The sequence below is a fragment of the Vespa mandarinia genome, chromosome 12, assembly GCF_050613455.1.
Source record: "Vespa mandarinia isolate Hongniang chromosome 12, ASM5061345v1, whole genome shotgun sequence".
In the NCBI taxonomy this organism is placed as follows: Eukaryota; Metazoa; Arthropoda; class Insecta; order Hymenoptera; family Vespidae; genus Vespa; species Vespa mandarinia.
In genome coordinates, this window is record NC_140821.1 from 4,454,735 (window position 1) to 4,472,593 (window position 17,859).

General features: G+C 34.4%; 1 protein-coding gene across 1 annotated transcript in view; it reads right to left on the bottom strand.

Moving 5' to 3' along the window:
• Positions 1 to 17,389, bottom strand: part of dpy (fibrillin-like protein dumpy) — an 85,503-nt gene extending 68,114 nt beyond the window's left edge. Inside the window, exons 1-22 of the mRNA XM_035883992.2 lie at positions 17,226 to 17,389; positions 8,666 to 8,721; positions 8,384 to 8,567; positions 7,909 to 8,013; positions 7,697 to 7,813; positions 7,306 to 7,553; positions 6,936 to 7,185; positions 6,146 to 6,391; positions 5,939 to 6,058; positions 5,510 to 5,643; positions 5,197 to 5,434; positions 4,986 to 5,108; positions 4,727 to 4,861; positions 4,418 to 4,651; positions 3,822 to 4,337; positions 3,543 to 3,728; positions 3,217 to 3,468; positions 2,703 to 3,134; positions 2,329 to 2,622; positions 1,975 to 2,223; positions 845 to 1,885; positions 47 to 766 (exon numbers count right to left, since the gene is read on the bottom strand). Coding sequence (XP_035739885.2) covers positions 47 to 766; positions 845 to 1,885; positions 1,975 to 2,223; positions 2,329 to 2,622; positions 2,703 to 3,134; positions 3,217 to 3,468; positions 3,543 to 3,728; positions 3,822 to 4,337; positions 4,418 to 4,651; positions 4,727 to 4,861; positions 4,986 to 5,108; positions 5,197 to 5,434; positions 5,510 to 5,643; positions 5,939 to 6,058; positions 6,146 to 6,391; positions 6,936 to 7,185; positions 7,306 to 7,553; positions 7,697 to 7,813; positions 7,909 to 8,013; positions 8,384 to 8,567; positions 8,666 to 8,721; positions 17,226 to 17,235 — 5,890 coding nt within the window. The 5' untranslated portion in view covers positions 17,236 to 17,389. The remainder of the gene's footprint in view (positions 1 to 46; positions 767 to 844; positions 1,886 to 1,974; positions 2,224 to 2,328; positions 2,623 to 2,702; positions 3,135 to 3,216; positions 3,469 to 3,542; positions 3,729 to 3,821; positions 4,338 to 4,417; positions 4,652 to 4,726; positions 4,862 to 4,985; positions 5,109 to 5,196; positions 5,435 to 5,509; positions 5,644 to 5,938; positions 6,059 to 6,145; positions 6,392 to 6,935; positions 7,186 to 7,305; positions 7,554 to 7,696; positions 7,814 to 7,908; positions 8,014 to 8,383; positions 8,568 to 8,665; positions 8,722 to 17,225) is intronic.
• Positions 17,390 to 17,859: the final 470 nt, after the last annotated feature.

Consider the following 17,859-nt stretch of genomic DNA (forward strand, 5'->3'; position numbering starts at 1 on the left):
ATACTAAAATAAACATTGTTACTTTGTAAAGATATATAAATAATACCTGTACATTGACCATCAAGACAAACGCTGTCTACACAATTGGTATCGGTGCTGCAATAATTCGTAGCGCGAACACAACCATCTTCTGGACTCTTTGATGAAGGAATAAATCTATGGATACATTTGCAAACTGGTTCTCCATTTATCACTTCACATACAGAATTGGCTCCACAAGCATTCTCACAAGGATTGATACATTGATGTTTATAACATGTTGAATGTGTAGGACAGTCCTTATTACTCACACAATAGCCTTCTGGCTGGCAACCACTACCATAAGGATCACCTACATAATTAGGAGGACATTGACAGGTAGGATTGTTAGATACTCCCGGAACACAGAATGCTGATGGGTGACAAGGATTTGGATTACAAGTTTCTATTGCAATGCACTCAACATCAGGAACGGGATTAGGCTTTAAGCCAGGAGGACATTGACAGATTGCTTTGTGGTCATCAGCAATGCAAACAGCATTTATACCACATGCATTTTCATCACATGCGTCGTAACATGTGTGTGTGAGGCGATTGCAAAGTTGCGTAGGTGGACAATCAATATTATATACACATGGTACTTCATGGCAACCCTTGCTATTATCATTAGGATCTCCAGCGTATAATCCTGGTGGACATTCACAATTGGCAACATGGTTGTTCACAATGCAAAGTGCATTTGGACCACAGGTAATGAAATTACAGACTGGTTGACAAGTCAGTGTACCTTTGTGGAAAAGAAAAAAAATTATTGAATTACAAAATTATAATAAAAGAATATAATATGAAAAAAAAATGATAATACCTTCCGTGGTAGATCTACAAGCTTGATCTTCTGAACATTCACTGTCACTCAAACATCTATTAGTACGTGGATGCACACACCCTCTACGGTCGTTTGGATTACCTACATATCCTGACAAACACTCGCAACGTCCTCGATGACGTTCGGCAACACAATGAGAATTTAAAACGCATGTGAAGTCGGAACAAACGGAAACACATTTAAGAACACCAAGTACATCAGGTCTGCAAGCATCTGCTGAATGGCAGTCGTCATCTGATATACAATTAGGCACTGATGGTTTCTCACAAGAAGACAACACTGGATTCCATTCATATCCTTCTTGACATTTACATGTTGCATGATTTGGAACTATGTCAGGCACACAGGTTTGGTGAGCACCACACACAACTTTACTACATGGATTTACGCAATCTGTAGCACCATTGTCGAGAACAATACATGAAAAACCAGTTTGGCAATCAGAATCATCGGTACAACTTGGTGTTATTATTGATTTAGCTGGTTGACATCCGTCAACGAGATTACTAGGATTGCCCTGATATCCATCAATGCACAAACAAGATGAAACATGGTTTTGAGTAATGCATAATGCATTGGGTCCACACTGAAGTTTACTGCAAGCATCAACACACTTTCGAGTGCCTTTACCAACTTGGAAACAGATTTGTTGAGTTTCACAATCCAAATCGTTGGAACAATGACCTCGTAAAAGACATCCTTTGATATGATCATTTGGATTTCCTATGTATCCTGGTGGGCAAACACAAGCTCCATCTTGACAAATTGATTTAGGACCACATTTAATATTGGTACATTCGTTGATGCATTTGCCGTCAACGCAAGTGTATTCGAACGGACAAGGTAATACTTCACTACAGCTACAGATGGATGGATCAGTACAAGGACTTGTTTGTACTTGTTGGCAACCAACAAAAGGATTTCCAAAATAGTCTTCTTTGCAACGACAATCATAGCTTCCTATTGTATTAATACAGACTGCATTGATACCACATGCATTGCCATTACATTCATTGATATCTAAAACAAAAACATAAACATTTATTGCTATTGTACGAATTACGAATTATTTGTAAACAATCAAATTATAACCAAATGTTTTTACAAACCGAAGCATTGAATATATGGATTTCCAGCATATCCTGGTGGACAAACGCATTCAACGGCATTGATTCCTGTACTACAATGAGCGTCCTTGCCACATACCGTGGTAGAACAATCGGATTTATGTTGAATTTCACAACCATGATAAGGATTACCACTAGTTCCAGGATTACAGATGCATTTAGATTCTTGAAGTCCATATTCACAATGTGCATTCTTACCACAATCCGGATTACAAGTTGGTGGTGCAATAGCTGTTCGTATAAAAATGCTAATGAATCTACTTTAACTTTAATTATTTTATAAAACCAATATCAAAACAAAAAAAAATTAAACAGATTATAATAATTACTACTTACGTGGCATACAAAGTAAATCAGGATTACCAACGAAATAAGGATTACAAACGCACTTGTTAGTAGTTGGGTCACAAGTAGCACCTACACCACATACGATGCCTTCGCATCGATGTTTACATCGACCACTTATACAAATACTAGGTGCAGCGCATGAAATCTCTGCAGAACAAACATCCGGCACACATTGTCCTCCAGGAAATGGATTACCCATAAAACCTTCAATACATTTACAAGTTGGTCCGTCATAACTGACAATGCATTGTGCACCAGCCCCGCAAACAAAACCATCACATTCTGCATAATAGAAAAAAATGTAAACCTTAATGCATCAGTAAAATAATTTGTCTTTAAAAACAAAAATATCCATTACTTACGTGATACACATTCGTTATTACTTCCTTCAGTGAATCCAATCACGCAACGACACCATGCAGCATGCTTATCGGGTTCGCAATACGCATTCGGTCCACATCGTATATTGTCACAGGGATTAATACAACTTCCATGAACACAAGCCAAATAATTCTCACAATCGTCATTCGATGTGCATTCAGTTCTTGCGACAGGTACACCATTACAGCCACTGACATAAGGATCACCTGCCATACCCTTAGGACACTCGCAATTGTGACCACCTTTTGTGTTGAAACAATATGCACCAGGCCCGCAAGGATTGTTAGCACATTCATTCACATCGATACAACCATGCTGTGGATCGCCTTCGTATCCAGCTTCGCACATACACTTTGGTGGATCGCTTGGTGTACATTTTGCATTAATACCACATGGGAATCGATCGCAAGGATCTATATAAGATCGAATCGCATATAAATATATAAATAGCATGATAAAAAAAGTATTAGATCTCTTATTGATATGATAACTTACTCTTGCAAAGATTTCCATCAAAGGGATCCGTATAAAATGGTGGAGGACATACACATTCTCCTGGTTGGACACATTTCTCGTTAGCTTTGCATTCATTATCAGTAGTACATCTCTTTTGCGCTGGAGAACAGAGTCCATTATAAGGGTCACCACCATAACCGCGAGGGCAAACGCATTGATGAGAACCCAATAAATTGATACATTCTGCTCCATAACCACAGACTTGATGACCATCGATACATTCATTTATATCTGTACATAATATCGTAACGATTATTAATTAATAATTATCAGATTAATTTTATTCAAATTAAATAAAAAATTACCTTCGCAAGAACCATCTGCCTTTGTAGTGTAACCTTTAGGACAAGCACAGTAACTAACACCACCTGCGATCGTTATACACTCAGCACCGCTGGGACATTTCTCACCCTTTGAACAACCAGCTAACATACATTTACCATTTACAATTTTATAAGGTGGTTGACATTGACATTCTATGCTATTACATTCTGTAATAAGAAGTTCGTTCTCATTCAATAATTTATACAAATTTTATAATAGTATTTTTCACTCAATATTTAATATATTTTTAATTTTGTTACCTTCACAAAGTGAAAAGGGATTGCCGTTAAATCCAGATGGACACTGACACTCGTAGCTTCCAGGTAAATTTTTACAGATAGCATTGACACCACAAGCCGGTTTTTCCCTTAGTTCCATACATTCATTTATATCTCTACATTTACCAGTTTCACTATCTCTTGTATAACCACGTTGACATATACATACGCTGCTACCGATAAATTCATCCTTGATACACTGTTCACCAGCTGGACAGGGTGTACTAGGGCCACATACATGCGGCACATTTGATTCTCGACAATCACCATTATACGGATCTCCTTCTGTACCTCTTGGACATTCGCATGAAAAAGAACCAGCTTCGTTCTTACAAACTGCACCTTGTGGACATGGATTTATCGCGCATTCATCTATATCTCTGCAACCATCTTTTACACCAGGTTTTCCTGTATATCCGTTACTACAAAGACAAGTCGCAATATCGTTCAACAACATGCAATGTGCATTTGGTCCGCAAGATAGATCTTCACAAGGATCTAATAAAAAATAAAAAATAAAATAAAAATTAAATATTTTTGAATAAAATAATTTAAAAAATATAAATAATAAAACATACGTCTACAATCATTTCCAACATTAGGCTCAGGACATAAACAACGTTTTTGTGGATCGCAAATTGAATTTCCAGGACAATCATCATCGATTTCACAAGTAACTACGCCTACACATTTTATATAAGGATCAGGATCTGGTATAGTTCCTTCTGGACAATTGCATGTATAAGAACCTTCATTATTAGAGCATGTTGCACCATGACCACATGCATCGGGTCGTGAACATTCATCAACATCTAATCAAATAAAAAACCATGTAAATATTTCGATTACATAATAGAAATTTATATTACAAGCTTAATTATGTTTACCTATACACTGTTTAAATGCATTTCCAGAAAATCCAGATTTACAGTGACAAGTAAAACCACCAGGTGTATTAGTACATATGGCATTTTTACCACATCTTCCAGAGGGTCCATTTATCGCATCACACTCGTTTATATCTTTGTATTAAAAAAAAAGAAAAGAAAAGAAAAAAAAGAAAGAAAAATAAGAGAAAAGTTGCAGTCTATTTTTAATTTACATCATATTACATATTATTTTATTAAAAATTTCTTTTTTTCTTACCAACACATCCTGCTGCTATATCGTTCGGATTAAAAGTCCAGCCATCTTCACAAATACAATAAGCTTCATGAACATCAGCTTTACAAAATGCATGTTCACCACAAGTTACTTCATCACACGGTGCTAAAAAAATATCAAAATTTTTTTAATTATTAGATAAAAGTCTAATTTTGACATTCGCGATATTTTTTTATTTTTTATAATTAAATACCTTTGCAAGGAATGTGTGGAGGTGTTCCAATAAAGCCAGATTCACATTCGCAATGATAACTACCCCTTACATTAGTACAAATTGCTGCCGAACCACAAGGATTCGTAAGACATTCGTCCAAATCTTCGCATTCGGCACCTACAGCTTTAAATCCAGTTTTGCAGAAACATTGACCTTCGATACATTCTGCATTGTTCACACAATCGAAGTTTGATTTACATAAGGTCGTTACGTCGGTCTAAGATAATAAAACAGTAGTATCAAATAGCATAAATTTTTAATTCATACGTTCTTAGAAATTTAAAACCATTACCTGTACACAAGCAATAGATGGTGTAGGTTTAGGACTATAACCTGGTGGACATATACATTCATACCCAGGTATTGCATTTTTACATATAGCGTTCGTACCACAAGGATTTTCGTATGCATTACATTCGTCGATATCTATAATGTTATAATAAATATTATGGTAGAATATATTTTAATATGTAAATATTATGACATTAAAAAATAAACATTGTAAACAAAACAATTAATTATTATTTTTACTATTATTAAACAGCAGTAACACTTTACGGGCCATAAATATCGACTAAAAATTGAAATTGAATTTTTTTTATTAAATTTCACAGAATGTTAGAACAAAGAGAACACCTACATCAGGTATGTTTAAATTTCCAAGTAGGAAAAAGAGTGGTCAGTAAAGTGTTAATTATAAAATTCAAGGCTAAGTGCTAACCACTGCATCCCTTGAATGGATCGCCCGTATATTCTGCTTTACAGCTGCAAATGAAGCTACCAATCGTGTCGGTGCACTCAGCATTTTCACCGCAAGGATTTTTCTCGCATTCGTTCACATCTATTAATTATTAACACGGTTAATCGTAAGGGTGAATATTAATAATTATTAATGCAATTAAAAGGTTTGGTAGAGGGGAAGACTAACTTTCACACAAGGTCATGCCTTGACCGATGAAACCTTGAGGACATATGCACTTGTATGAACCGGGAACATTGATGCATCTTGCATTTTCAGCGCAAGCATCATTATGGATACATTCATTAACGTCGATGCAACGTTGCGTAGAATCCATCTGATAACCCACGTGGCATCTGCATTCGAAGCTACCCTCTGTGTTTACACAATCCGAATCTGCTTCACAGGGCGTGCCCGTATCACACTCGTTTATATCTATTAGTAATCGGTTAGTGGTTTTAGTCTTTGCTTTAGTCCTTAGTATTTCAAATGATGCAAGTTAAAAATAAATCTTACATGTTCAATCTGAATCGTCATTTACGTATTATTATATTACGTATGCGACTATAATAGATAATGCACATCATGAATCACGAAGCTCTTTTTAAAGTTTTATCGGTTATAGTGTTACTGTAATTGCTAAAACCCGTACTACCGGTAAATATTGCTATTATCGAAGCATTAGAGTTAATCTCGTAAAAGGACATCAAGGAATAAGAAGAACCATAAAACGGGACCTTTCATAATGATTCAATAATTTTAAAATTTTACTCAGATTTTACGATTAATACTCGATGAAAGCATTTCTTTGAGCATCATTCTGAGTAAAAAGAAAAAATTAAATAGAATCCTTAAAATTACGATATGTCTATGTTGTGTCATTCAAACTTATATATGTACATTTATACATATAAATTAATATTCACATAAAAATACTAATAATTTGCTACAATTTTATCAGATGTAAAAATTAACTCACCGTGACAACCCGTCGATGGATCACCATTCATACCTTCTGGACATGAACATTTAAAACTACCACGTAGATTAGTGCAAAGAGCTGAGCGTCCGCAAGGACTTCTCAAACATTCGTCGACATCAATACACTCATCGTCGGGGCTGCCATCGTATCCTTCAGGACACTCACATTTATGAGCACCAGGCAAATTAATGCAAAGTGCACCACGACCACATGCTCCTTCGTAATTGCATTCGTTAATGTCGATACACTATAAAATAGTTGGAAATTTTCTTTATAATAAAACAAATTCTTATCTTACTCGATCATTAATTCAAAATTATGAAAAAAAGATCTAAAATAAAAAAAAAGGGATAAAAAAGAAACTTACGTTGTCATAGGGGTCTCCCGTGAATCCATCTTGACATGCACAGGTATAATTACCAGGAATATTATGGCACAAGGCATTGCTAGCACACGCACCAGGTATAGTACATTCATCGACATCCTCGCAATGTACCTCACCGTCACCTATATATCCGGATTTACATTTACATAGAAAATTTGACGGAAGATTACAACATTCTGCATTCTCAACACAACGTGCCGCTATAGCTGGCATTTCGCATTCATTAATATCTAAAAGAAAAAAAAAATGGAAGATTAAAATAAGTTTAGAAATTATTTATTAGAGAAAAATTATCTAAGTAACAAATATTTAAATACGTATACAATAAAATTTTACAATTTAATTTTACGATTTTACGATTTCATATACGTACCTTCGCATTGGAAACCGTCACCTTGGTAACCAGGATAACAGGAACATTGAAAACTGCCGAGAGTATTCGTACAGTGAGCAAAAATATCACAGGGTCGGTATTTACACTCGTTCTCGTCTGCGATAAAATAACAATTTAACGTATATATGTCCATGAAATTATCGAGAATAACCGTCGAATAAATTTGTTAATAATACGATCTTTAAGCTGACCTGGAACTTGACAGTTGCAACCTCCAAAACCATCATTACAATGACATACCGAGTCTAGGCACACTCCGTTCAAACATTTCGTACCATCTTCTTTTGTACAATCGTCTGGGAATAATAAAAAAAAATATGAAATATTATTAACAATGTTTGTCTTAAAAAAATATATAAGCCTTTTATAACGTATTTAAAGTAAGTACTAGTTTTCAATGGAACAAAATAATAACGTGAACCATTATAAGATGATACAAAAGACGATAGAGAACTTAACGGTAATAAGTGAGATTCACGTTGCGTATCGTCTTCGAGATTATTTTCCATAGTCACATAATTATACAATAAATCATCTTATCTTTCTTCCGGGATACGAGAAAATATTCTTTACAACGCAATAATTATCTTTGACACAGTTTTTCATATGAAAAAGGAAAAAAGAAAAACAAGAACAACGCCTGAATATATCGACCGTAAAACTCACCTGTACACTTGAGTCTTTCGCGTTGCTCATCTGTACCCTGATAACAATCAACTTTGTGATCGCAGAGTTTCGAGAGTTCGAGCAGTTGCAGAACATCCGTTGATTCGTTCACTTGGCAACCGAAGTAACCGTCTTCTAGATTGAGAAAAAATACTTCTCGTCTAAGTCCTTTCAATGATTCGACCTAAAAAACATGAGATGGACGACGTAATACCTATATACGTGTGTGCGCATATGCGTATATGCATTTCTAGTCACAACTTTCTAAACAAATATACTTACAGGACACGAAGAAAGAAGTACCCATGCAAGTAACGGCCAAAGATGTTTCATCTTTGCTGTGAAAGAGAATTAGTCACGATTAAAATGATTAGATAATTATTAAATTGTTTCGTCCGAATCAATTAGATCCTGACGAGATACGAACGATTCATATAACTAATACTTATTCAATGTGCTCACCAATAACTATGAGTTTTTACATTTTCACGAAGAAGAATTTAAACGTCGAATTGTTTCCGTAAAAATCCACAACAACTGGTATACGAGTTTAACGGGAATAACACGACGATTTCAGACCACAAGAAATGACTCCCGCGTTTTCCCCTTATAACAGCTAAATTCACGATCAAACACCTGTTCCACCAGCAAGTCGGCATGATGTCGATGTTTTCAAAGCATAACCGACTTAATCCCCCCAAAAATATAGGATTTCTTTTTTTCTTTTTATTTTTCTTATTTTTATTTTTATGTTTTTTTTTTTAAACCTTGCATCATTTTTTCGTTCCAAACAATTTTAACAATAAGATATTAATTTGTATAATAAAATAATTAAGTTTAATTAATTAATGATAATCAAATTATATGCGATGAACATAGATTTTCAATAAAAATATTAGGGGTAAAAGAAAAAGGGAAAAAACTTGTTCAGCTAAAGAAAGAAGATGAAAAGAAGGCAGAATATAAGGAAGAAAAAGAAAAGATTGTAATAAAGGAGGGCGTGCGAGTACGATGCACCTGTGGCCTCTCCTGCTTTTTCACAACTTTATATCTTGTCGTTAAATCTTTCTCTATATCCTAACTTGTATTTCCTTTTTTTTCCGACACCGATTATGAGTGAGTCAAATTATCAATTATTACGAATTTCATCATTAATCAATCAAAATACAATTAAGAATTCATTGATCATTTTAAATATTTTATAAAATAAATAAAATGACAGAAATAAATATATTACGTATATATATATATATATATTTAAATGCATGATATATATTTCCTTTATCAAAAATTCATCGTAAGTTAAAATTCATCACAGAGTGAATTAAATCAATTACTGATCATAATATAATTTATTATTGATTTAAATCTTTGTTTTTATCAGAGACTCATCATGAATCATTTTATAATTACTATGCAATTATAGTGCATACAATATACAATATATATGTTATTCTATTATTGTACTATAATATAATAAAGTTCACGAGTCTAATGTTTCAAACGAAGAGAATAAAAGGAAACGAGATTCATTGATTTGGCAAAGTATTCATGTCAAGAGAAACGTCCTCGATCTATCTAATCCTTTTCTATGCATCTGTAGTATATCTATCTCTATCCATCGCATTAGAACGTTAAGATTATTCTAAGCACATCGAATGCTTATCGCGTTCGCCTGTTGCAACATCCGGCATGAATCAACAAGGTACAAAGCCAAGAAACGATTTGTGCCTAAAACTTACGCCCACTGTATTCCAAGAAAAAAGAGAGAGAGAGAGAAAAAGAAAAAGAGAAAGAAATAGAGAGAAAGAAAAAAAAAAAGAAAAAGAGAGAGACGAACGAAGCGAGACAGAATTATTCTGTTGCAAAGTGAAAGTTTCTTAAGTTACCACGCAACGCGAGTTGGGTGTTAAGGCCGAACATACGAGTCTTAACGCCCCTGCATGGCCATCACAACCAAATTTGGATTTGGAAAAAGCTTTAGCCCATAAAATTCAAACGATAATTACATTCGTATGTATACCTCAAAAGCTATAAAATAAATGTCTAATTAATCCGACCTATAATTAACTAGTTATATATATTTAAGTGAACACGTGATTAATCAATGAAGATTCATTCGATCAAAGGTATTTATAACCGTGAAATGTTTCCTTGTCGTCATTTGTCTGAAATGCAGAATGATCTTCCGATGAGAAAACAAGAGACATGCAACGTCACTGCATTATGCAGTCGCGATTGTGATTATTGTCTAACCGGCGATTACGTCATCGGTATGTACGATGTTAATTTAAGGTAGCAGTACTTTATTCCAATTATGTATACAGTATGTACGTTTATATATATATATATATGCGTGTAATGATTGGAACGGAAGAAAGACAACTTTGATCAAGCAATCGTTTGTTACTCATGAAATTAAATTTTAGAGAAGATAATGTGAACTTGCCCAAAAAATGATCCTTATCAATATATATGTACGTATATACACTATATCTGATCTTTAATTAGTTTTACGTATTAATTTAATCCAAAGGATGTACTAAATCATATTATATTTAAAAGAGATAATAAATTACTGTATTGACCATGAAAGATATGATCTATAACAGAACCGGGGAAAATAAATTTTTTCTGATGGATCAAAAGAACAAAGAGAATCTTATATTTTTCGCCGTCTCATAAAATAATAAAACGATTATACATACACGCATATATACAGAAAACGAAGAAGATACCAGCTACATAATTATGCTTATATAATTGATAAGAAAAAAAAAAATAAAGAAAAGATTGGAATTCTGATGATTTTATTTTTCTTTTTTAAACGGTCTTTTTTTCTAACGGCCTAACGGTTTTTTTTATCTTGTATCCGGATATAGCAAAATTGACGCGATTTTTATAGACAACGTTTAAAGACCTCTCGTATTGACGTAATTAAATATGATTATGCAAACCGATGACAAATACTTCGTTTCTAATAACCGTAAACAAGTAATAATAATCAAACGGGAAACAATGCGTTCTTGTTTTTAATTATAAATGTAAATGCTGTACGTAGCGTTAATTTATGATATTCGATAAGGTATATACTATAACATAAACGATTAAACATGCGGGAAAATAATAAACCACGTAGTATGTATGTGGATAAGTATGACGTTAGTTGGAAAGAAAAAAAGAGAAGAAGAGAGAGAAAGAAAAAGAGAGAAAGAGAAAGAGAAAGAGCAAGACACCTAACGGAAACTAAGGAAGGAAACTGGACAGTTTATTCGCGGCATGACCTTTGACACTGCCATCTCTGAAAGGTTCGAATAATTGCGTCGTAACCGTTAAGGGGTGTGAGGTCAAGAAGAGAGCGTGTCCGTTTACATCCAGAATGTGTCGAAGGATGCGTAGAGAGATGCGTCATTAAAAGAGGAAGTTACATCAACATAACTTCTAATGTTCGAATGCATATATTCTTAAAGACGTTTATAACACTTATTTATCACAACTTCCCGTTTTACGATCTTTGTTAAGAGAAATAAATCTGACGGAATCGCATTAATCGATTTATTCGATGAAAATGAAAATTACATGTAATTTCCTTTCAGTTTCTTTCAGTTTGGGTATTACTTTTATGCCATTCTCTTTCATTCTCCCTTTCTTTTTTATAAATATAAAGTCGAATATAGATTTGGTAATAATACATAAAAATGACGAAATATGAGTAATGCGCAAAGACAAAGGCCCTGCGTGAGTTGTAAGGCCGGTTAAAAGGAACGACCTCCTTGAGAACGGTCCTTGACTTCGTAGAAACCGGCGCGATAACAAGAAAACACTGCGAACGTAGTAGTAATGTAGTAGTATAGTACTCATAGTAGTCCTAAGTAGGAGTGGGATAGTAGTAGGTCGTAGTAGTAGTAGTAGCAGAAGAAGAAGAAGAAGAGGGAAGAAGAACAAGAAAACGAAGAAAAGGAAAGAGGCGAAGGACAAGAAAAGGGCGAATAGGAGACCGGTAATGGCGCCTCAACTCAGTGGTTGGAAATTGCAAGAACACTGGAAGAAGTATTTCAAAATATAGAATGGTACAAATATTAATTATGTATATATTCCATCTTATTAAAAAAAAAAAAAAGAATAAATAATATCTTTATAATCTCTTATAATCCAAAAAAAAAAATAAAAAATAAAATTTGCATTAAAAAATTCAGAACTTGTATGATAAAATACAAAATTATTCGATTTGCACAACTTTTCAATCATACATTTTTTAGAACGTTTTTCTTTAATTAATTAACATAGATCCTTGATCAATGTATCTAGATTTCGAGAACACGATTAGCAAATTAGAACGATATTTACAAATGGCTATGCGGTACGATCGAACAAACGATCATAGTTCAACAATTCTTCTTTCACTGTCTCGTCTTCATTTTGAAAATAGATCTATTTCCGGTACCATAACGAGTATGCTTGATATATCAAGGTATGCAGCTTGGAAGGTCAAAAGGTGTACTGGTTCGTGACCAGAAATATTCTCGAAGGAAAAACTTGGAGAACACTCGAAGAAAGATCAACGCTATGTGCGTTAATAATACGCACTAATACATACGTATATACGGAATACATACATATATGAGCACGAACAAAGCATGTATGCGAAGACACGAACGCATTTCCCCTCTCTCATTTTCTTCCTTTCTCTCTCGAAGTAGAGAGAGAAAGAGAGAGAGAGAGAGAGAGAGAGAGAGAGAGAAAGAGTGAAGCCGGCGTCTGTTAAAACGAAAGAGAAAAAGAGAGAGAAAGAGAAATACAGAAAACGTGAGATAGACAAGGAAGAAGATAGTGGCGTTTCAAGAACGGGATGATGCCTATAATCGGCAATGAACGACCGCACCTCGCTACTTTCGCGTAGCTTAACGCGAATACCGGTCTGACAGATCGCCCAGTTAATCGTCATCTTCGTTTATAGAACTCAACCTTGTGTCTACCTCTTACATTCGTTAATACATTTATACAAATATAAGTTACGTGATAGCTTAACGGCAAGTAATTATTTCCTTTACAAAAAAAAAATCTTGTAAAAATCAATGTTATAAAATGCTTAATATTCGAATTCATCGTCGAGATTAATTATTTCTTCGAGTTTCTTTATTGTTCTTTGTGATACCTTTACTAACTCATAAAATGATATTTCTTCGAAGTTCGAATTTCCGGCAAAGAAGAGACACTTGGCTGATCAGGATAATGATAGTAGTATGGAATAAAAAATTTTGTAGATTAATTCACTAAGAAGTTTTATATATTAATTCACTGTTAAATCATCAAGAAGTATAAATTGCGGATCTATTTAAATAACATAATTTGCAATAGTTAAATAAAATAGATAAGAATTTTTAAACCATAATTTTTATCTTACAGCCAAGATATAAGTAGGATAATAAAATGTATGTTCGCAATACCTAGTCATGAAAGATTTTCTTAACGAATTTTGTATTCCTCGTGAAACTTAATTTACAATTTAATGAACGCAGTAATATTAGAGAAAGGATTTCACGATTAAATAACGAAAGTCGTACGGCGGATAGAGATAGCGAAGATTTCTGTACGAGTCTGAAGAGTTTGCTTAGAGTTAACGGAATACGGACGTTGACTCTTCCAGATTTACATACATATCCATGAACATCCGTGTTTCACTGCTTTTAGAAACGTTAAACGATTTTCTCGTGACCATGTTGCAACGTTGTTTCTGCGTCCATCGTATTTTTTGCATAGTAATAGTAAGTCTAAAAAAGAAATCTCAAGGTTACAACGAAATAATTGATTGATCTCGTTCTATCATTAAGAAATGCGAACATTGATAATGAGAGAAGCTTTTATGTACCCATAAATGTTTTCCGTGCCAAATAAAAAAATAAAGTCAATATTATACGTCGTTTTTTTGAAAGTAATTAATAAGAGATCAATTATTTATAAAAGATTTCTCCTTTTAATTCTCCATTACACTTCAAGTTTTTCCCGTTAAAAAGAGTAAATAGTTGATGTATGCGATAATAAACAGACAAAGATTAAAAGCTTTTCCTTGAACAAAACTTCTTTTTCGTCCTATCTTGGACAAACGTTCGTTCATAAAGTGTTGTAATAAGAGAAGTAATTAAGCGTTGCCAAGGATAGTTTCGTTACGCGTATTATTAATTATTTCCAGCAGGGACGCGAGACGGATGTTAACGGCGACGAGTACCTTTAGACGCGACGCTTTGCATGCGATATACATAGATAGAGATATATGTTTTGTTATGTAACAAGATCGTTTGTCAACGAGAGGTTCAAATGAGGCCACTACGAAGCGTTCAATGATCTACCTCTAATACAAAAAACGTTATTGAATTATTTATGAACCTAAATTCTGCATTTATCTCAATCGACATAACTTATATTTAAAACAGATCAATTTAATCTAAATAATCGAATTCAAATTTGATACTTTCGACTAAATTAAATTCTCATTCTGAGGAATGGACCGTGCAAATGATTTTGAAAGGCGTCCGCGATCATCGGCCGGATGGCGATCGTGGTTGAACACATAATAGCACTAATTTCTAACATTTTCTGGTTGAAATGAAGAAAATGATAGTTCCGCATCGCGACCTCGACAATGTCGAACCTTTCGCTATCGATCTAGCGCGCGGAGTGACGTTCCAACGAGAGAGAAAACGAATTATGGCCATTCGAGTTAAATCTCTCGAAACTTGGCGTTTTAAATCGCAAGATCTTACGTTAATCGAACTCTTCAATTTGCATCGCTAAACTATCATCTTGATTTTCTTCTTAATCGTTCTTTGTAAGATGAAAAAAGAAAAAAAAGGAAAAGGAAAAGAATGAAACGATGGATCGCGTAACGTATTTGGCATTCACTTTCAACATCGTTGTTGAAACTTTCCGTTTTCGCGGTTCGTTCGAAAATAAATTGTTGTTAAAAATAGGTACTTGCGTTACCTTCTGATGCGTTGATTTCGAAGAACTTCCATAAAACCACACTAAAGGTAGAGAACGTGTCCTGTCACCATCGCATATATCCTTTTTATTGCATAGAATTACTCATTCACTGGACGCTGCACACTCCATTAAATCTTTCTTATAACAAATCCTTTGACACATTATGATTAAATATGCACTCGCGTTCATCAAATTGTCACGTTAGTACGAAAAGTATTATGATTGAGATCACACTAACACTGTTTCACGTTTGCCTCACATTCGTCATATATGTACTTACGTATATATATGAATTTTATATATATACACACAATATATATATATATATGTATATATATATATATATATAATATATAAAACGTGTTAGAAATTAATATACGTAAAAGCAAGGACATCGTGGAAGATTAGTTTCACCGATGAATCATAGATATCTTTATATTAGATGTTCTTTAATGCCATCATTCATATTTTTTTCTGAAAGTTCAAATAATTCCATCATATCTTCGAAAGGTAACTTCATCCTAAATTTCATTAAAGATGTAAGCGATCGGCAAGTACTTTCTAAAGTCGTTAAAAAGGATATTTGACGATGAAGAAATTAGCGGAATTATTGGATTTATCTTGCATGGTAAATCCAAGTCGACCTTGAAATTTATGAAATTTTTTTAATTTCATGTTTCGAAAGATTCGAACAAAGAATTCGATCGTACGAACGAGCCTTCAAAGTTATTCGTTCGTGGAAAATATTATTTTCCGATGCAACGCACCCACGTAATATGATTTCTAATCAAATGAAGAACACACCTAATGCATATCCTTGACACCGTCTGTTCAAAGGATGTGCTAAAGGTCGGAATAACTTACGCATACATACAATACAAGTATGTACTTACACGAACGTTTAATTTCGAATTAAAAGTGAAAAAACGGATGTAATAACTTCGTTCGTTAGTTAAACGCAACAAATCCATTGTACTTAGAATAAGTTAAATATATATTGTATATAAAGAACGATAAAAGAGATCTAAATCTATCGGCATGATAATTTATACGATTACATAGTGGTAACGGGCCATTAAATAAAAATATTCGCGTTAAATCTTTTAAGAGAAAGTTTGATGATCGTTGTTCCCAAAAGTGATTGCAAATAAAAGTTGTTGCACTCGATTTCTTTGGAATATGATTTTCGAAAAGGAATTCCATCGAACGGTACATGGCCATATTTGGACTCCCTGGGAAACATATCTAACTGAAAATAGTAATGCTAAGAATGAAGTCGTGAGAACGTACGAAGACATACCAGTGATATCATCTTTAGAAGAAGAGCGAAGCGAAAGGAATGAGAAAAAAAGAGGGTAGCAAAGAAGATCGAAGGACTCGACTGGAAGATTTTCAAGGTTGAAGAGCAACCGGTACGAAGTTCTCCAGTACGTTCTTTAACGGTCTTACCATCACACACGTCGGGTGGATACATTTGACGATAGACTTGGGCGAATAATCTCGACCTTGACTCGGAGAGAACACCGAGTTGCGGTCGACCGATAATCAATGCTGATTGGATCTTTGAAAAATCGCGGGAAATATTTAAAATTTCGAATATTAGAAACAGGTTTGAAAAATGATGGTATCTATCATTAAAAAGGAAAATCATCCTCAGAAAGGATAAAGGATCAAATTTTCTTCAAATTTTATTACGAAAAATATATATGTCTAAGACAACGTTCATGAGATAAGAAAGAATCTAAGAGTTAAATAATTCTCCTTTCACTGATCATCGATATGTTTCAGTTACTTTCGAAAAGAACAACTTTAAAGTGTCAGGCGAGATCGATCAAACGCGATCGTGATCTCAAAAACTTACCCGTTCCCATAGCTGATAGAGCAGCCTCCTTCCTCCTCGTATCTTCCGCCTGTTTCAGGATCCAATCTTAGATGAATTTCACTGTGTTGATGACAGAAACGTATATAAAAAAAGAAAGAAGAACGAGAAGACGTTCGTAATGAAAAGGACGAACTTTTCGTTCACACGGGAGACCGCGGACGAACTAGTATCTGTTGAGGACTTTTGGTGAGACTTGGACGTGAGACAACGACGACGTCATCACCGGCCCGATGTCTCATTGGTCGACGATCCTTCTCTTTACTCAACTCACCTCTCTCTTTCTGAGAGCTCCCTCCTCTCCTTTCCTTTCCATGAGCTTCTCTCTCGATACTCACGTCTACCTTCTTTCTTTCTCTTTTATTCTTGCTCTCTCTTTCTCTCTTTCTCTCTCTTTCTCACTCACTCCTATACACCGTCACTACCTCTCACTTCTACGAACGACTTCGAATTATTCTGTTTCCTCCTTCGACGTTCTCCCACGGCAGGACTAGGACTCGAGTAAAGTCTCTACGCTCAAAGTTGGAGAGCTCGATGCCTGGAACGATTCCTCCCTCTTTCTCTCTCTCTCTCTCTCTCTCTGTTTCTCTTCTCTTCTTTCTATTAGACTTTTGTA